Below are 19,031 nucleotides of genomic sequence, written 5' to 3'. Positions count from 1 at the left end.
TGAACAATGAGACTACATCTTTACGTACATCAAGGTAAAAATGAACAGCTCAGTTTTGATGATGGTTCAGGACCCTCTATTCCAAAGAGCTTCCCAACACTATCTTACTTATAGTTAAAACGTAGAAGGAAAGTTGGAGTAGGACGATTTTTAAGACAGAGTCATAAACAGAAAGGCATCTTATCCCATCCTCAGAGAAGAGCAACAATTATGTTTTGAGATGTTTTGTTCACCTGTTTATACATACCAAGCTTAAGGAATCTAAGGAAATACTATACTCAAGGTTTTTATCATAACAGATGTGATGGTACCCTAGAGAGCTCTGCTAAAGGAGTAACCTGGAATGCAATACATAGGCACTCTACACAGCCACACCGTCTTCCTTCTTGCTTGTAACGTCCACTTCGTGAACTTTGATTGGTTTAGCAGTTTGAACCTTTTTAACTAAGTAATAATAAGAGTACAAACCTGGATTTCTATGTGGCGAGGGTTATCAATGAACTTTTCTATCAGTAAGCGATCATCACCAAAACTTGAAGCAGCTTCTTGAGACGAAAACCTGAAACCTTCCCTTAAATAACCAAAACAAAAAGAACAATCTTTATTTTGAAAGATAAATTCTGAATCATACAAGGAGAAGAAACATTTATTCATTAAAGTTATCTTTCAGTTTTCAAACAACACACATCCAAAAAACAAGTTTTATCATTTGCATTTGATTTTTTTTGAAAATGTCTTGATTTTCTTCAATTACATAGAAAACAAGTGCAAAGGATTTCAAATTGTTTAAAAAGTCTGAACATTTACAAAAATTATTCGTATAACTTTGCTGTCATTTTCTTCTTTGGAAGCAACACAGTAATCGAGTGTAAACAAAAATAAACACGTTATATAGAAGTAAAAGTGAAGCTCACCACTCTTTAACGTATACAGCCCTCTTAACACTAAAGAATGAATGCCAGGCGTTAGCTGTAGTTCAACTGGATGAAAAAACTGCAGATCCAGTATTGCATATTTTGCAAATTCAGCGACTGAACACATAACTTGAAGATGCAATAATTCAATTCATAGAACATGTAGCTGTACTACTACTTTTTCCTCATGTTAAAGTAGAATTGTTTTATACTGCACACATTCCAAATACTTCCCTCTGTTTTCTTTTCTTTTACATACATAATTACTCAAACAAAGATTATAAGATATTATATTCATTTACTTTATTTTTCCTGGCAGAAAGATTATTCCTACGGTACATAACTGCTTGCAAACAACTTACTGTGCAGTTTTCAGTGGGGTGAAATGTATCGTAATACAGGTAACTAAAGGCTCCACAGAACTTTTCTACAGGTTCTTTAAGTGGCATATGACACATGTGACAAGGAATGACATCTATGATCAAGTCCAAAACTCTCCTGGCCACACAAGCCCCAGAATGGAAGTGGAAGGGAACTTGGGACATACTTAAAATAACCATGTGAAACAGGTCATACACCTGTCCTGTTGCAATGAACAGCCATCCAATCTTCAGGAGGGGCAAAAGAATAGGGTTGCCCTTTTTGTGAAAGGGCAGATCAAATACAGCGATCTCTTAGGAAATGGAAGGGAAGAGGATGAGAGCTAGAGGGTTTGGATCATTTGGATCAAGGAGATGGCCAGTAAGAAGAATTCTGCAGTGCAAGTTTGTGCTCAAGCTAAGAAAGTGGACAAAGCCTTCACACAACAAAGTCTCCAATACACTTTCTGTTATTATGATTTTATTTATAGGAAATTAACTTCCCTGACATGTGCTGGAAGAGCAACACAGAAGACCACAAGCAAATAGACATTTCTGATGGATGTTGGGGACAGCTTCAACACAAATGGACTCAAGAAGAAAAATTACTGGTAATGAAATGGAAGAGGATGGAATCAAGAATCTCTTGAGAAACTGACCCATACAAGACCATAAGACCAAACGTAAGATAGGTAGCATATGTCACTGGGAGGCTGCTCTGTCAACTCCGAAAGGCTTTGAAGATCAGGAGAGAACCCAGATGCCTGGAGAAAGACAAACACTGCACCCATCTTTGAGAAGAGCGTGAAAGAATCAGAACTACTATCCAGTCCACCTTACTTTAATTCCTTGGAAAAGTCATTTTGCAAGCTTTACTAAAAGACAAAAGAAAGGGATCCAGAACTGATTGGATTTACCATCTTTTATGACTATATCTACTAATTACAGGAGAACAGTGGGTATCTGCTTCAGTTTTAGCCAGGCCTTGGTGATCTGTCACAGTACCATTGCTTCCAAGGCAGGACATTACGGTCTACATATGTGCACAACTAAGGTGAAAAACTGGCTAGATCCTTAGGCTCAAAGTTAGTGGGCTCATATCTACTTGGAATCCAATACAAGGGAATTTTCCCAAGAATTTACTTTGGAACCAGTTTGACCTGGGATGCACCACCACCAATGCATGGAGAATACTAAACTGAGGGCATCAACATACTCAAGGGCAAGGCTGCATTTCAGAGAGATCTAGACAGGCTTATAGGAGTGAGGTTACAGGTATGTTTAGAAGTTCCACAAAAACAAAATGCAGGGCCCTGCACAGACTAATCCCCCATCACATAGCCAGTAGAGCAAACTATTCTCTAATTACTCCCTTTTATTCAGCACATGTCACATTTGAAGTACTGCATCCAGTTTTGGAGCTCTTAGTACTAAAATAATTTCAATATGCTGAGTTGAGGTCAATGGAGAGCCAGTACAATGGTTGGAGCACACTAGGACAGGCTCACTGGATGAGGCATGTTTTGACCTGGATGACAACAACAGGGCTTCGGGGGAACCTAACAGCAGCCTCCCAGTAGTTAAAGAGGAATTTATCAAGACAAAGAAGCTGTGCTCTTTATTGAGGTACACAGGAGAAAAGAGACAGTGATCATGAACTGAAAGGGGGAGTTTCCAACTGGATATAATGGAAAAACGGCTGCAAAGAACCAATCAACATGGCAGGCTCTTTGGAGAGGCTGTGAAAACTCACGCCTTGGAAGTCTGCAAGACCCAACTAGACAAATCTCTAAGCAATCTACTTCAAATTCAGTGCTGACCCAGTTCTTAGCAAGAAGCTCGATGAGATAATTTCTCCAGGTCCTTTCAAACATAAATGATTCTATAAGGGGAAGAACAGGATGTCTTTAAAGGTTTTCCTCTCATCCTACAGTACATTTATTCACACTGAAGTATAAGCCATACAAAAGCATTTATTGATCTTGCCACATGCTTTCTTGTGGTTTTCTGAAGTGGGATAGTCCATGCCAACTTTTTGCCTCCAGCTCCAAGATCAGCATCACTGCTTTAATTAAAACAACCACTTTTTTGGAGGCAGACAGACACTAATAAAAGACTGCCATCATTATGTAATATTTCAGTTTGCAATATCAGGAAGCAGTAAAAGAAAATAGTCTTCTCTTGTTGAGGCTAGAATTAGAAAGGACATAGTTAAAAACAGATGTTTTATAATCATTAGTACAACTGAATATTTCTAAAAATATGACTGGCAAGCTAAGCAACCAAAAATATTCAAATATTCTCTGAGTTTAAACAAAAAACAATAATCCATTGCTTCAGCTCAACTCCAAATTTAAAATAAAATTGATCTAATCACAGTATTTTACATAAATGTTTATACATGCAGCTGGCATAAAAACCTGTGTTTAAAAAAATGTTTTTAGGAACCACTGTTTTTCACTCATCCAGTCTCACTCCTTCCCTTTACCTGAACAGTTCCACAGCCCATACCTCTCCTGTACAGACCACATGTGCTCTAGGAGGCTAATCCCATACATTCCCACTTTTGCAGAGCACTCTGACAGACTAAATGCACTGCTTTGGGAGGATAATAAAATAGATAATTTTACAAAGGGGAGGGCACAAACCTCAAAATTCCTCAGAAAATAATTGTTAGAAGATAATTCAGTGTCAATTTCCAACAAAAGCTGTTTGCAGCTGCAGCTATTAACTAGAAAAACTAATTTCTATTTATAAATTTATGGAGTAAAAATTAGGAGCTTTAGTTCCTATTTAGTGACCTCTGATCCTAACCCTACCAGCTAGTAAGTACCTTTGTTTAAAGATCCATCACAATCTTTCCTCAAAATGAAAATCTGATCTTCAGAGAGGATAGGGCCCTCAAGTGAAATCCTTTCTAAAGTTTGCAGCAGACCGTTTGAAGTCATGATACCCACAGACTTATTATATGTGCAAGTGTTACAAGCAGACTGAAAGCAAGAGAGCCTTCAGTTTCCCCACAACCAAGAAGTGATAGAGAAAATTTCTAGACTCCCAGACTCCTACCCCTGCCTTGTTGTACCCTGTACTGAACTTCATGTTGCCTACATGGGGCTAGGATCAGTTAATGTTAACAGTAGGTTTATGAGCTTAGTACAGCCTTCAACTTATTACCCACTCCCGCTCATCATTGAAGTACCTACAATATTGTAACAAGCCTAAAATCAAAAGGGAATTCAGGATCCTGGGAAGATGGCTATAAGATTTAAGTGCACGGGTAGTCTTTTACCTCAATCCTATCAATAGCGGGGAGAGATGTGGAAAGAAACAAGGAAGCCCAGGTCATCAACGCCTGGCTCTAAGACTGGTGCCTCCACCAAAGTTTTGGCTTTTATACTTAAGGAGGAGTCTTTGAGAGAGATCTGCTGGAGCCTAACAGGATTCTCCCATCTTGATAGAAGAAACATTCATTGGCTCATAACCTGGCAACACTGATTGAGAGAGCTTTAAACTAGGATCAGTGTGGGAGGGGACACCACTAGCAACACGAAGGTTAAGCCAAGCCATGTCACTGCCTGAGGGCGGCAGGCTAATGGCGCTTTAGGGGGCACTGAGGGTTCAGGAATGCATCCAAAATGCTAGTGTACCAATACACACAGTATGAAGAACAAACAGAAAGAAGTTTTAGTTCATTCCCTGAGCTATAATGTCACTGGTATTAGTGAAACATGGTGTGATGAGTCCCATGGCTGGAGTGCTGGGATGGAGGCCTATCGGCCATTCAGGAGAAAGAGGCATGGCAGGCAAGGTGCAGGTGTGTCATATTGTATGTAAGGGAGAGACTAGACTACACAGCCCTTGCTTGGATGATGAGCCTCCAGGTGAAGATTAAGGGGACACAGAACAAAGTAGATATCGTTGTGGGTGCCTACTACTGGCAGCCCACCCAGGACAACAGCACGGATGAGCTACTCTATAGGCAACTAAGATAAATCTCTGGATCAGTTGCCCTCATCTTTATGGGGGACCAACTTCCCAGACATGTACTGTGAATATCATACTGACAAACAAGTCTGGGAAATTCATAAAGTGTGCTGAAGATAATTTCCTAACACAAGTATTTATGAAAGCCAACAAGGAAAGCTGGCCTCCTAGATCTGCTGTTTGAGAATATGGAAGGCCTTGTGGAAGCTGCAATGGTAGGTGGCTGTTCTGGCTACAGCAATCATGAAATAGTTGAGCTCAGAGTTTTTGGCTTAATGAAAAAAAAGGTCAGCAGGGTTGCCACCCTGGATTTTAAGAGTAAATTGAGTTACTCAGGGAGCTAGTTGGCTCCCTCCTTTATGGGAGACTATTCAGATCTGGATTAGTGGCTTGAACTGCATACAAAATTTCACACTAGTACTTGACCCAAATTTAGAAGAAAAGCAACATAAATTAGATTTAGAAGGGATTCATATCTGAAGAAACAAAGGCAACCATACCCAAAGAGGGAGAGGGGAACATGGCAGCCCTTCCACAGTCACATGCTCATGAAGAGATATTTCAAGAAAAAAAGTTAAAACGGCAGTGAAACAGTATTCTAGTACTTCCATTTAGAAATATTAGATGAAAATGGAAGAAATCTTAGACATAAGAACTGGAATATCATAATAGCTAGACGAATCTAACACCGCTAATTGTCTGGGCTATATAAGAGATGTGGAAGATGAAGCACTAGTAAGTTACTATAGCAAATAATTCTGTAACAGCAGGAATTCAGTCAATCAGATAGGTCTTTTCCATTTCCAGTGGTTATTTCCATGCCACATCACACAATACAAACATTTCCATGTCACATCAGAGTTGGACTCAATGATCCTTGTGGGTCCCTTCCGACTCAGGATATTCTATGATAATATATTACTTAAACTTCCTTTTGATATTATGTATAGCCATTTAAGATGAGGAAACTTTTCCGCTTTCCTGAAAATCCAAAAGCATGTTCCAAACAATATAAGTTTTATATAAGGCTTCCCCCCCCCCTCAAATAGCACTTAGAATTAATCTCATATGTCTATGCCAAAGCAAGTTTTCACATCAAAATACTATCAACAGTTCTTCACAATCATCTCAGCCGTATGAACCCTGATATATAAAAGGTGATTCAGATATTGGTTCCTTAGTCTGCCAGCAGCTGAAAATCAATTTTTAGGATTACGTGGATCTGTATTCAATGAGAAAACATGTGATGTCAGCAAATTTTTGTAAGATATTACAACTATCAGATACATTGTTTTGTCACTAACAAGTTGAGTCACCTTCAAAAAAAAAAAAAAAATACTTTCTTCGGTCACAGAAAACAGAAAAACCTTAGTTCTATAATGCAATTAATGGACACGTACAACAAATTTATTTCTTCCAGACAGACTGTAAGAGAAACTTAAATCCTCTATTTCACACTTCAATGCAAAGTAAATCTTTTTCGATCTTCAGTTCTTTTAATCTCACTTACCATCCTGTAACAAATATTTTGTCAAATACATCTTAGCTCCATTGGTGCCCACCTGTCACTACTAAAAAAAGGCATTTCTTCTTGGTTTAGGATCACTAGCTCTATAAAATTATACTGTAAAAACAAGGCTAACATAGCTAACAAATAGGTTAGAAGGACACCACTGGCAAATATTAAGAAGCTCAATAGTATTCTGAAGGCTTTCAACAAAGAAGGCAAGCATCACTAATATCACTGGGTCAAAGTAGTATCACTAAATTAATGTTAAATGCACAAAAAAACATCCTTAGTTGGTTTCTATATCAATCAATTTTGTCAGGTGACCATGGTGAAAACAGCAGCCACAACTTTTCTTTGAAACAAATGAGCAATTATGATTTTTAGACCAAGTTTTCAATTTTTAAACAGTTACTTTAATCAAACTCCTTTGACAGTTTCTGTGCAAAATGAGAAATGAAAGCCTTTCTTTTAAGTCCAACAGATGTACTTGCTGCCTGAATGAGATCAAGGCAGTAATTTGGGATTCTAAAGCAATGGGAACAAAGCATTCTCATAAAAAAGCAGCTTTTTCTAGATCTTTCATTCTAAAATTCAAAACCTTGTTTTCCTATTTAGATTTGAGTTGGAATGGGCTAAAGATAGCAAGGCACAGAATGTTTTCTTTAAATCTAGAATTTAACTGCTAGGTACTCATTTTCTTGTTCTTTTCAGTTTCCAGGTTTTGAGGCAAGACTGAAAAAAACACAACAATTTAATACATAGGACAAAATATATCAAGGAAATCTCACAAGTAACTAACAATTAAACAACAACATGAGCTGTATTCCGAGCTAATTCCAGCATGTGCACTGCCCTCTCCTTCATGTAGGAAGCATTTAAAAAGTCACTTAGTTTTAGATTAAATCTTCTTTTTGTTATGCATCTTTGAAAACTCATACAATGTCGGTGTTTTGTTTTTTGGTTGATCGTTTTTGTAATAGTGACACAAGAGGTTGGAACCAGGCTCTTCACTGTCAGAATATCAGAGGAGAATGTATCGTAAAACATCTCCAGTCAATAATGGAGTATCCTGAAGGGTTCAGGATTCAGACAAGCATTAAAAGACAACAACAAAAAAAAAAGTGTTTAAACAGATACTCAGCTTCAAACAGGCAAAAGCACAATTTTGCACAGGCAAGTATTTTAAAGTATGCAAGTATGCTACTAGAGCACATTCTGGAAACACCGTTTCCACACATGAATAATCAGTCTTATCAACTTTAACAGAGCTAATGGTTTGCATTAATGTCTGAGAAGCAGGGCCTATAAACATTCTACCTAACACACAGACAATTAGTACATCAGCATTCTGGAAGGGACATAGCACAATATTATTTACAGTGCAAATTTACAATTTATCATTGGGCTAAAAAGGCAGATGCAAGGGTTGTGGGTTTGGGTTTTTTTATTTTTGATTTTACTCTAAATAATGGACTTTTGTTTTAAGGTTTATGCAAAAATTAATTTTAATTACACACATGCAAACTACCAAAATTCACCACTTATTATGCCAAAGAGAGAAAAACAAGTACTACCCAATTTCTGTTTAACAGTTCATATCTGCTCAACTGTCAGCTCACAGTGGCTTAATAGGACTTTGGTAACTGCAGCATTCATCAAGGCAAGCTTTTGGACAGCATCTCACCTGGTCTCTTCATCATCCCAAGCGATTCTCATGCCTTTCCCACCACCACCTGCTGAGGCCTTGATCATGACAGGGTAGCCTAACAGCGGGAAACAATTAGACAGAAGTTCAAACTTTGATCAGTTGGTCATACAAACATGACAACTGACCACATGTCCAATAATGCCAGGAGACAATAACTTCGTTTATTAAAATGCTTCTTGTTTGGAGAGAGAGGAGAGGTTTTTCTTTTCAAGACTTAGCTGTCAGTACAGTGATTTCTAAAGCCAAGAAAAGGTTGTCTTCTCTATTTCATTTATATGAAAAAAAAAAAAGCCACGCTACAGAATGAATTATTCCCGAGTAATAAAGTGGTTTATGAATAAAGTCACTTGACCATTTTAATCTTACATTCTTTAGAAACAAAATTTGGTTTCTTTGCTACTGCTAAGATATTGCTGTGATTAAATTTAAAAACAAAAACATTTTATTAGCAAGAATAAGCAGATCTTCATAAACTATTAGTCCAGAGATTCCGTAAACAAGCCTGTATTTAATTCAATGCTTTTGGTGCAGACCAGTTTAAATAAGAGCTGTACTGCTCAGATATTACACAATAAATATCAGATTATTTTTTATCATTAAAAAAATGTGCAAAAATAAAGTATTTCCCCCAACCTGACAAGTAACCAAAAAAAAGTGAGCATGATAAATCTGACTGTGCATAACCAGCAATATTTCACTTTCAGAACAAGACACATTAACAGGTACGTGAGTCAGGACCTTAGTTTTCTGAAAACTGAGTGTAGTACCAGCGTAGTTTAAAACCACATTTAGTAATGATTGTTCATCTTGTAGTACGGTATGTTTTGAATTCAAAACAACTTCCTAAAACAATTCTTTATTCTCATCAGTGAATTTCACCTTTCTCTCACGTGAGTATATGGGAATTTGGAAGTTAAGGTACTGATTAGAAAATTTTTGACATTCCTAGGATAGTAGAAATGTTCTTCTTTGGTATCCAGTAAGTTTAATGAAAAATCGTAACGTTTTGTCAAACATCAAACTAGCTGATATGGTCTGACAAGAAAAGCCAATCAGTCCTTGCAAATTGAAGATATATTCCTAAAAGAGGTTTTGATCTAGGGACAGAAAGGGACATTCATTAAGGTTCCCTAATAGAAATGGTCAGGTGTGCTATTATATGCATAACTAATGTGTACAGTTGCTTTCTGAAACATAGATCTACTCTAACCCTGTCAAGTGACAATGACAAATTTCCCCACCACTGCCTCCTCCACAAAGACATTCTAACAAAAGTAGGTTCAAAAGATGTTTAAAAACAACATGATCCAGAAAATCTTTTGCTTAAAAAGACTGAAGTGGACACAAACAAGAGCAGTGTTGACTGGAAGGCAGGAAAGCAGCAACAGCATGAAAGAATGATGAATTAACAAAAATGGCCCCCCAAAAAATCAATAAAATAGTTTCCTACATAACTTGTAATTAGGCTGTGAAACCCCATCCCACAGAGTGCTCATGTCACTAAAAGCTGTAGAATAGTAATCGATAAGCATATGAAAGCACAAATCTCAACTTCCTAAAGGCAGGTAACCAAAAGGTTATAAAGCTGCAAGCTTTAGTCTCAAGTAATCTCTACTTACGAGATACATCCTTAAGACCACACTGAACTGTTCAAGGAAGCTTGCTAGAGTGTATGCTACTTTTTCCTCTAAGTATCTGATGCTGCCCACAAAGGGTATGGGATTAGTCAGACAGCAACAGGTCTGAGAGATAAAAAGGCACAAGACAGCTCTAGGCTGCATGCAGGAACAGTGAAGTCCAACTCAATTCAGTGAAATGCAGCATATGTTGTGCCTGTATAAGAACAATTTACCTTTGCTGTAGCTGTTTTTCCAGATCACTGGCAACCACCACGCTCCTAGACAAGTCAACTAGCAGTCTCGAAATAAAGCAATAATCATATCCTGTATGATTTCTAAGCAAGGAGATTAACTAGAAGGTTAACTAGATTACACTACCAAACTCGCACCACCTATGGTAACACTAACAGCAGCTAGAGACTTCAGCTCAAAAGGTGTGAAATTCTTAAGTAAGCACTGTTTTAAGAGTTATTATGGCAAACTCACAATGGCAGTTTTTCCATCACGTTATCTATCTCATTCAGTGATGCACATACTTGAAAAATCATCAATTATGCTAACAATTTCAGTTTAACAGTATCAGTCTCTTGAACTGCTTGCTGAGTTTACTTCTTGAAGAAGAGTAGTTCTAATTTAATGTTTTTTCATTTCAACAGTAAAATATAAGTATACTGGCAGTGAGCCTTGGTGTGTCTTCATATATTATAGAATATATAAAGCTTATATATCACAACCTACTTGGTTAAATTATCAGACAGGATACATGGGTCACTGGCAGTACTCACCAATTTATGAACACAGCTTTTCTCCCCATCCTAACCTTATGTGCACTGATTACATGTCGATCACACTTTTATGCAAAGCAGTTAAAGATTCTGGAGAGCCACAACATAGTTAAAAAGAAATTAAAAAATAAAGTCAAAGTAAGGCTTGGTTTTGAGAAGATACATGCAGCTTTTTGGGCCAAGAAATAAGAATTCTTTGCAAGAGACTTCTGTAGGTTGGGATGACAATTAGCCAGCCTCCTGAAAATAAGGGGACTTGAACTTTTGCTCACATATGAGTTTACACTCTACTTGCTGTGTCACTGAGCTTAACTAAACATGTCAGTTCCTTGGCCAACACCAAAGACTGATCTGTCCCAAGCCAGGCAAGGTCTCACAAAATTTAAGCTATTTAAGCATAAATATCAGGTAAATGATGCCAAGATAAGGACGTGTTCGTCATTTTTCTGACAACTTTTACACTAGCAGCAGTTAAAATTGCTGAAATACCAATCCATGGATTAGTTGGATTAATTGTGGGAAGGGAGAGGCATGCAAACAATTTATAGTAGCATTTATAAAAACATCACAAAACATCAAATTGCCTTACAAAGCAAGCACATTTTTGAGTAGATGTTAGATTTTCAACCCTTCCCTCAAAGTAGACACCAATTTACATGAGATTAAAATTGAATAGACCCTCATTTAGTTTATACTGCCTGCACTTCTTAGTTGTTCGATTCATCCAGACAACAAACCGAGAAGTAAAACTTTCTGAAGTTTCATCGACACTTCAGAAATTAAGAAGCTGGCAGTTCTTAACGTATAAGTTATAAATGGACTTTAAAGCAGCATGGGAAAAGAGCCAGTGTGATTAAACACTACAGAAGAAATCACAAGAAAAGAACAGCCCACACAGACATATATGAGAAGAGCGACATTACAAAGGAGCCTATACAGCAATTTGTGCCTGAACCACTTCCAACTCCTGATTCAGCCTAGTATCTTTTTAACACTCACTCTTGACAGCCTGGGAGAGCACATCTCAAATGAGGGGTGAAAAGTAGCTTGGTTTTTTTTTTTTTTTTTTTTTTTTGGTTTTTTTTTTTTTTTTTTTTTACTCGGGTAGGTACAAAATTTTAATCCGTAAACAGTATCAGTTAAAAGCAGTATCAGTTAAAAGTAACAGTATCAGTTAAAAGTAACAGTTAAAAGCAGTTCATCAGCCCTGCTACTAGTTCATCACTGTTCATGCAACTAGTTCATCACTGTTACTGGACCTTTGGCCAGAACATAGCAGGGAACAGTAGAGGAATGCACAGGCCATAAGAGAACATTACACAATGTTTTACAGTTTTAAGTAATGGCCCACAATGATTTATTTTTTTAAATAATTATTTAAGCACTCTCAGAATACGTAGGCTCTAGATACGTGAAATTAAAAATAATCTGAAAGTATTCAATTATGTATCGAGTACTTTATCATACAAGGACATTATATACATGGAGACTTACACAGAAACATTAATTTCATCTTATTTTACACCCTTTGAAATTATAGATCATTGGCTTGGCTTCTGATCCATGGTTTTGACTAGACAGATGCCTAACAAAAGTGATCAGTTGATCAAAACAGGAGTACATACAAGCTAGAAAGGACAGTTTCCTTTCACTACATGGCTACCACTTGACAATACAAAACTGGCTTTAGAATTTGTCATCTAAATAAAAAACACCACCCAGCTGTCTGCAATCGACTTCAATATCTGCAGATTTAAGACTGCCTTGGTATAATGACCTCCAAAGTGCTGCTGATATCAAAGACAGAAACCAGTCAATAGAACACCAGAAGAAGTTAGAACAATTAAGTAAGAATAAATTTTAAAAGGTGTCTAGGAAGCCACTGAATGCTTTCCTACTTAAAATGATCAGAGCTATTTAAAAACATTTTAAGAAAATGTAGAAAAAGCACTGAAATGAAACTGAACTGAAATAAATTCATAACACTATATATGCCTTTTTAAGCACTGAAACCAATTTTATTTGCCAGTTCTCCTCCCAATGTTCTAGTTGTTTGACTGATAACCTCTACCTTTTGTTTCTGCTTGCATGGTAGTGATCAGTAATCCCCTGATTTCCCAAAAGGGGCCAAGGCTGACCCACAGAAGTGTTGACTTCAATCATGTCAGCCTAACGTTCAGTCAGGCCTACGCTGAGGGGTTTCAGGGTAGTTAACCAGTGCAGGGTAGGAATGCCAGCTTAAACTCAAACTGGAAAAGCCTTACAGTAATGAAGAATCATCCACAGCAAAGCAAGTCCAAGTTTCTATTTGGCCTTAAGACACACCCATAGGTTTTGGCACTGGTGAGATGTATATGAAGTGGATTCTTGGAATTATACTACTGATGAGCTTAAATAGCTTCTCATGGTTACTGTATCTTAAAATGAATTAAAAAAAAAAAAAAAAAAAAAAAAAAAAAACTCTTTTTGCATTACTTTCTCCTACTAGAAAGCATTTAAGAATGTGTAATTTCAAGCATATGGTTACACATTTTCCCAAATATTAAGCTTTATTTAATAAAAGCCAAAACTCATTAAACACATTACACTTAACCTTCATCAAAACGAGTCCCAGACAGTTTGCTAGTTGTTCTTTTCACCATTCTGTAAAATATTCAGAATCTCTTCTGGAAAGCACAGAAGAAAGGCTGGTGGTCTGGATGATATTCAAGCTAATTGCTGTGCACACAGTGAAGAACGAAGATCATAACATCACTGGTGTCAGCCTCCGTACCAGGTGAAATGTACCCTGCTTAACTTCTATGAAAAGAACACCACGTCCGATTGCAGATACACTTTGAAATAACTCCTTTTTGCAAGCCGACGGCTGCATATTACATGCATTCCACAAATCATGGCTGCACTTGTTCTGTAAAGTCCAGTTGGTTAAGCTAAAATGTGATGATTAAAGAGACAGGGCGTTAATGCCTAGATTCTTCCAGCCCCATAGGCAAGAGGGAACTTAAAAACTATTAAAACATTATTTGTTCTATAGGGATTACTTATTACACATTCAATTTAGTCAACCATGTCTGCTGAGAGGCACACAAATCCCACCATAGCTAATTTAAGAACTTACCAATTTCCCTTGCAATTCTGACAGCTTCATCTGCATCCTGTAAAAGCAGGAAATGAGACCCAACGTTAATCCCATCAGCCATTGCACTGTGTCCTGAGGGCAGTCATATATTGCACTACTGTCTCCTCTGATTCATTTAATGTTTGATTTTACAACCTTCTGACCCTTTTCAGCCAGAGGAATGTAAAATTAATACCATAAGTGGAATGTAAATTCTACCTCATCATTAGTATACTGAGAAACTCAAAGCAATGAGGAATCAGCTGACAGGAAACACAGCCGGGATTGCAAAATGATTTTCTGCAGTTGTAGGAATTTAATGCTAGAATTTAGAAGTTTACAATCAATAATGGACCATAAATCAGATCGTTAAAGTTTGTCCACTGCCAGCTTGTTTCTGTCCTCTCAGGTATTTGTCATGTTTTCCTGGCTGTTGTCAGTAGGGGGAGTTGATTCTCTATTGTTTGGGTGTGATTCAGGTTCCGAAAAAAATCTTGCAGAACTTCTTCAAAGTTGAAAATTTGTCTACTGAAAAAAAAAAAAAAAAAAAAAAAAAAAAAAAAACCCACACAAGCACTTCACTTTTGTAAGTTGTTTATTTTTCGCTCCATTTTAAGGAGAATAAACCCTTTCACATATCAGTTCCCATTCAAAAGTCTGCAAATCATTAGTGTATGACAGCTAGAACAACTCTTGTTGATGCCACCTATGGCTTCAGCTGACTCATACCACTATAGCCTGCTACAGAAAACATGATACAGAAAATAGTATTAGGAAACCCAGAGAACAGAAACAGTACTTGAACTTCTCATTTTTAAAACAACCATCTCTCTTCTCCTGCAGCAGTTAATTCTGTTTTCTCCTACTGGTAACAATACATTTCCATGATACAACACTAGAAAGGAAAAAGGGTTAAACTACAGTGGCATGGGTTAAGTTCGAGAACTCCATCCAAATTTGCTAGTATTTATACTATTCTGTGACATACATTAAAAAATTAGTATGGAAGGCAGTAACGTCTGGAAACCACCAGCTGCTAAGTGCGTCTGAAACTATGGGGGCTGACTTATGAACATTAAAATGAAACCTGATATTTTTAAAGCTTTCAAGGCAATCCATTTTAAAAGCACCCAGGTCAGAACTTTAAAATAAAAAAAATACATAAGCTATGTTCATACCTGGTTCATTTATGTCCGATAATAAAACAAAATCCTCTTTAAAAGTCTTCAGTACCTAGTAACAGCCCCATGAAGAATAAGGGGGCTGGCAGGGGAAGTTGTCAGAAAATTTAATTTCCTTTCATTAGCTAGTCTGCTCCACAAATCGGTGCTTGTTAAGTTCAAAGCAGTCCTGAAAGCAACATCGGTTTTAAGTCTTTTTACTCCAGTCACATCTGTTAATGAGATTTTTCCAAATAACAATTGTTTTTAAGTCGAGAGATAAATCTAGCAAAAAAAAAAAAAAATCCTTCCCCCTCCCCAAGGAAAAAAAAAAAAAAATCAGGGTTAACTGTTTTATTACACCTTGCTGCTTTCCATGACCCTGCACCCTCCAAATTTTAGCTTAAAGGGATAAAATGCATGAAAAGGGTCATTTAAGAATGTTAGTGGTTTCCACACATTGAGTTTGAAGGTTCTTTGTTCCTGCCTGTGACAGTTATGCGAGAATACTTCCCCTTAATAGCCTCTCTGTCAGGAAGTGTTAAACCTGCCAAATGCAGACAATTAGAGCCTCTCGAACAAAATGCAGGAAGAGTGATGACTGATGAAGAGCCACGATTATAGTCGAGAAGGAAACTTTTACATTTCTTTTCTCTTGCAAATCCAGTCATATATTTGCAAAATAGAACGAGGAGGGGGGAAGCAAACAGGGTTGGTTTTGTGTTGTGTTTTTTTTTTTTCCCCCCCCCCCTACTTAGTTACCTGCAAACAAGTGGCTAACTGATACACTGCAGTCCACAGGACGACAAGCTGCAAATCATTACAAGGGAGTTTTTCACAGCCACTGTATTCATAAATATATTGAAACACATACAACAACTTGAAGAAAAAAAGCAGCATCATACGAGAAGCACTAATTGTCTCAGTTCTAGCCTGAACAGACAGGAGACATCTGCCCAGCGCAGTTATTAATTTACACTATTCAAACATCTGTTTCTTTTTACAGTTTTGATGTATTAGAACTCAAGCTCTAAAATACCAAAAAAATGCATATTCAAATTCTTTAGTCTTCAAAGAGTGTTTCTGAAATAGGAAACAAAAATATGCTGTGCTTTAAAGAGAAAAAACAGTTCGGAAAAATCATAAACAACCGACACAATGAAATCTCTGGTAACGATCTTTTGATCTTTTTCCCTAAGAAAGTAAAATTTAGTGTCATGCATTTCACTTGTGGCTCACTAATACAGCAGCATTTTGAGTAGCAATAAAGTTAAGACAGTTGTTTTAGATTTTGGGTGCAAAAACCATGATTGATACGCAACATTTGCCATTGGGAAAAAAAAAAAAAAAAATCAATGTCATGACAACACTCAAGACCATACATGCAAAATTAAAAAAAAAAAAAAAAGCAGTACTAGGACCATTTTGAACCTTTTTTTTCTTTTAACAACATAAGTCCTCGCTGATTTATTACTATTTCCTCGAAAAAACACAGTACTACCGTTTTCCCAAAATAACCTGGAGATTGTAAAGAAATACATAATTTTGGCACAATCTTTTATTGTACAAATAAAAAAGTTCAAGTAACGCTACAAGTTCATAAAAATCAAGAGTTATAAAAAAGACGTCATAGTGGAATTTACAAATGGCTGATTTCATTATTTTAGTTACAGACATAAAACACTCAGTTTTACTCACTTAAGAATTTCTAACCTCTTCACGTACACGCCTCCCTGCCACGTACCAGCAGGTGGAGACAAAAAAGCAAAACTATTTGACATAGAGGAATGCCAGGATGAAGCTGCTTAAGAAACTACTTGAGCTGTAAAATATTGCTTTAATTATGACAAATATCATGTAGCTATTCATGGCTGAGGGTGTTGGGCCTGGAGAATCTCCAGGTCATGACTAGTCTCCAACAACCTCTTCAGCAATACAGTGGGTATTGAATACCAACATCAATAACCCAATGCAAGAATACAGCCAAACCAGGTACCTGAAACTTAAATACAATAAATTCTTAACCTCAATGAAAACCTTCAACATGACTACTGACATCAGTGAAACCAAGTTGACACCTGGAGACATTAATCTTCTGGGGTTATATCCAGCTATGTTCTACCAGCCATAAAACCAAACTGGCTGTGTAGATACAAAACCTTTCTTCTTTTTCTATTCCTTTGCCAGTTTTTCACCATGACATCTCCACACACACAGTCCCTCTTTCTTCTTACCATGTATTCCTTTTCATGTGTTTACAGACATCTTCTCAGCTCTAACTTCAGTATAGCCACCAGTCACATGGATTAACACCAATTCTTTTGATCAAGACTTTAGGCCATTACCTCTCCCAGTCAAGTTTTAGGAAACTAATTGTAGTTAGAGACTTGGAGCTGAAAACTACTTTTCAATGTATTCGTTGACTCTCTAGCTGATAGCACAACACTCAGTTTTCTTACACGTGCACTTTGACAACCCTTACCTCAGCCAAACCAAGGAAACAAATAAAGGACAGAAAATAAATTACTTTGCCAAATTGCCCTCTCTATTCTTATTCTGTGTTTCCATTCTCAGCTTCACACTTAATACAGTGACTACCTATATGAGAACACTTGGTTGTGCCTGCTATGCCAAGCATTCTTCTTACATCCCTTCCAGGTCCCTTCTTAGAGTACACTGTTGAACAACTTCCTTCTCTTAAAACATTAATTTCTACTCATTGGGAATTTTTCTTTATACATTTTCTCCGAGGTGTAATTTCAGGAGCTAAACAACTCATAGTCTACTAAGTAAATACTAAGCAACAGAAATCGGGGGGGGGAACTTCATCCTTTATTCACGAAGGACCTGTGCATCTGCAGCACTAGTTAACAAGAGCTGAATAAAGACAACTCTTCAAGTAACAAAGATTTCCAGTGCAGTCCTGAGATGAATAAAAGAAGCACAAGAAGTTGTTACTCTATGTTTGCTTTAACTATTCATCCACAAAGAACACATGCAACTGATCTTTCTTAACTTCTGGCATTGTCAGAGGCATGAATGCAGTTTCCTTCCAGCTTTAGACTCCACTACAAAGATGAAACCACCTCTAATCAACTCAAGTATCAAGCAGACACTTAACTCCTTCCCAAGACTTTTAAAATGTCTACTTCTCAACAACAAGAGCCCTCAAAGATTTTCAAAGTTGCATAGCTCTGTGACCAAAACAAGACTCCCAGAGAATGGCAGAAATACAACACAGTCTCCTATTCCTTGTGTGCCGTTCTTCTGATTGTATTTGGTGTCACACAGCTTTACCCTTCATCTCCTGGTCTGAATTGGCAACATACTACATCAAAGCTCTACTCAAGGATCGGGCATCCTGTACAACCTAATTACTCAGGTATTCGTCCCAGCAAAAGCCGTGATATCACAGAAAGGAGATCAAGAGACAAACGTAGGCATATAATTCGATGCATAGGAAGGATGATAGTTTCAGTTACCAGAAGTTTTATTTCCTAGAACTTGTAACCAGAGCACTAGTCAGTTTTTCATCTGGGAGATGGAAAAGTTACCCCTTCCCATAGAAACTACAACATTGGCAAGGCCTGTGGATTCTCCTTTTTCTGACATGCCGGGCATACTGCATTTATTTAATCTCACGTTCTTTTTCATCAACACTCTTCAGATAATCAGAAGCACTGCAAACGATGTATGTGAAATTGATGTGATATGGAGACTTCAGGATTAAGCAACTACCACACAGCTCTTTTCAACAGCTGGGATTGGATTTGTCAAATTCAATCGTACATTCCAGTTCTTTTGGTGTTAAACTATCATTGCCTATAGCTGATTGCCAACCAGATCACTTACATTCCTTCGTTCTGAGTACCTG

The 19,031-nt window shown here is 37.3% G+C and overlaps 1 protein-coding gene across 4 annotated transcripts in view; it reads right to left on the bottom strand.

The window, feature by feature from the left end:
• Nucleotides 1–19,031, bottom strand: part of PCCA (propionyl-CoA carboxylase subunit alpha) — a 286,474-nt gene that overhangs the window by 188,888 nt on the left and 78,555 nt on the right. For all 4 annotated transcript variants that reach the window (XM_084505549.1, XM_084505552.1, XM_084505550.1 and 1 more), the window contains 3 exons: nucleotides 13,998–14,034; nucleotides 8,452–8,530; nucleotides 469–571 (listed from right to left, as the gene is read on the bottom strand). In XM_084505549.1, coding sequence (XP_084361675.1) covers nucleotides 469–571; nucleotides 8,452–8,530; nucleotides 13,998–14,034 — 219 coding nt within the window. The remainder of the gene's footprint in view (nucleotides 1–468; nucleotides 572–8,451; nucleotides 8,531–13,997; nucleotides 14,035–19,031) is intronic.

Source organism: Aythya ferina, assembly GCF_964211825.1.
Source record: "Aythya ferina genome assembly, chromosome: 1".
NCBI lineage: Eukaryota > Metazoa > Chordata > Aves > Anseriformes > Anatidae > Aythya > Aythya ferina.
This window is presented reverse-complemented; position numbering and strand designations above follow the sequence as displayed.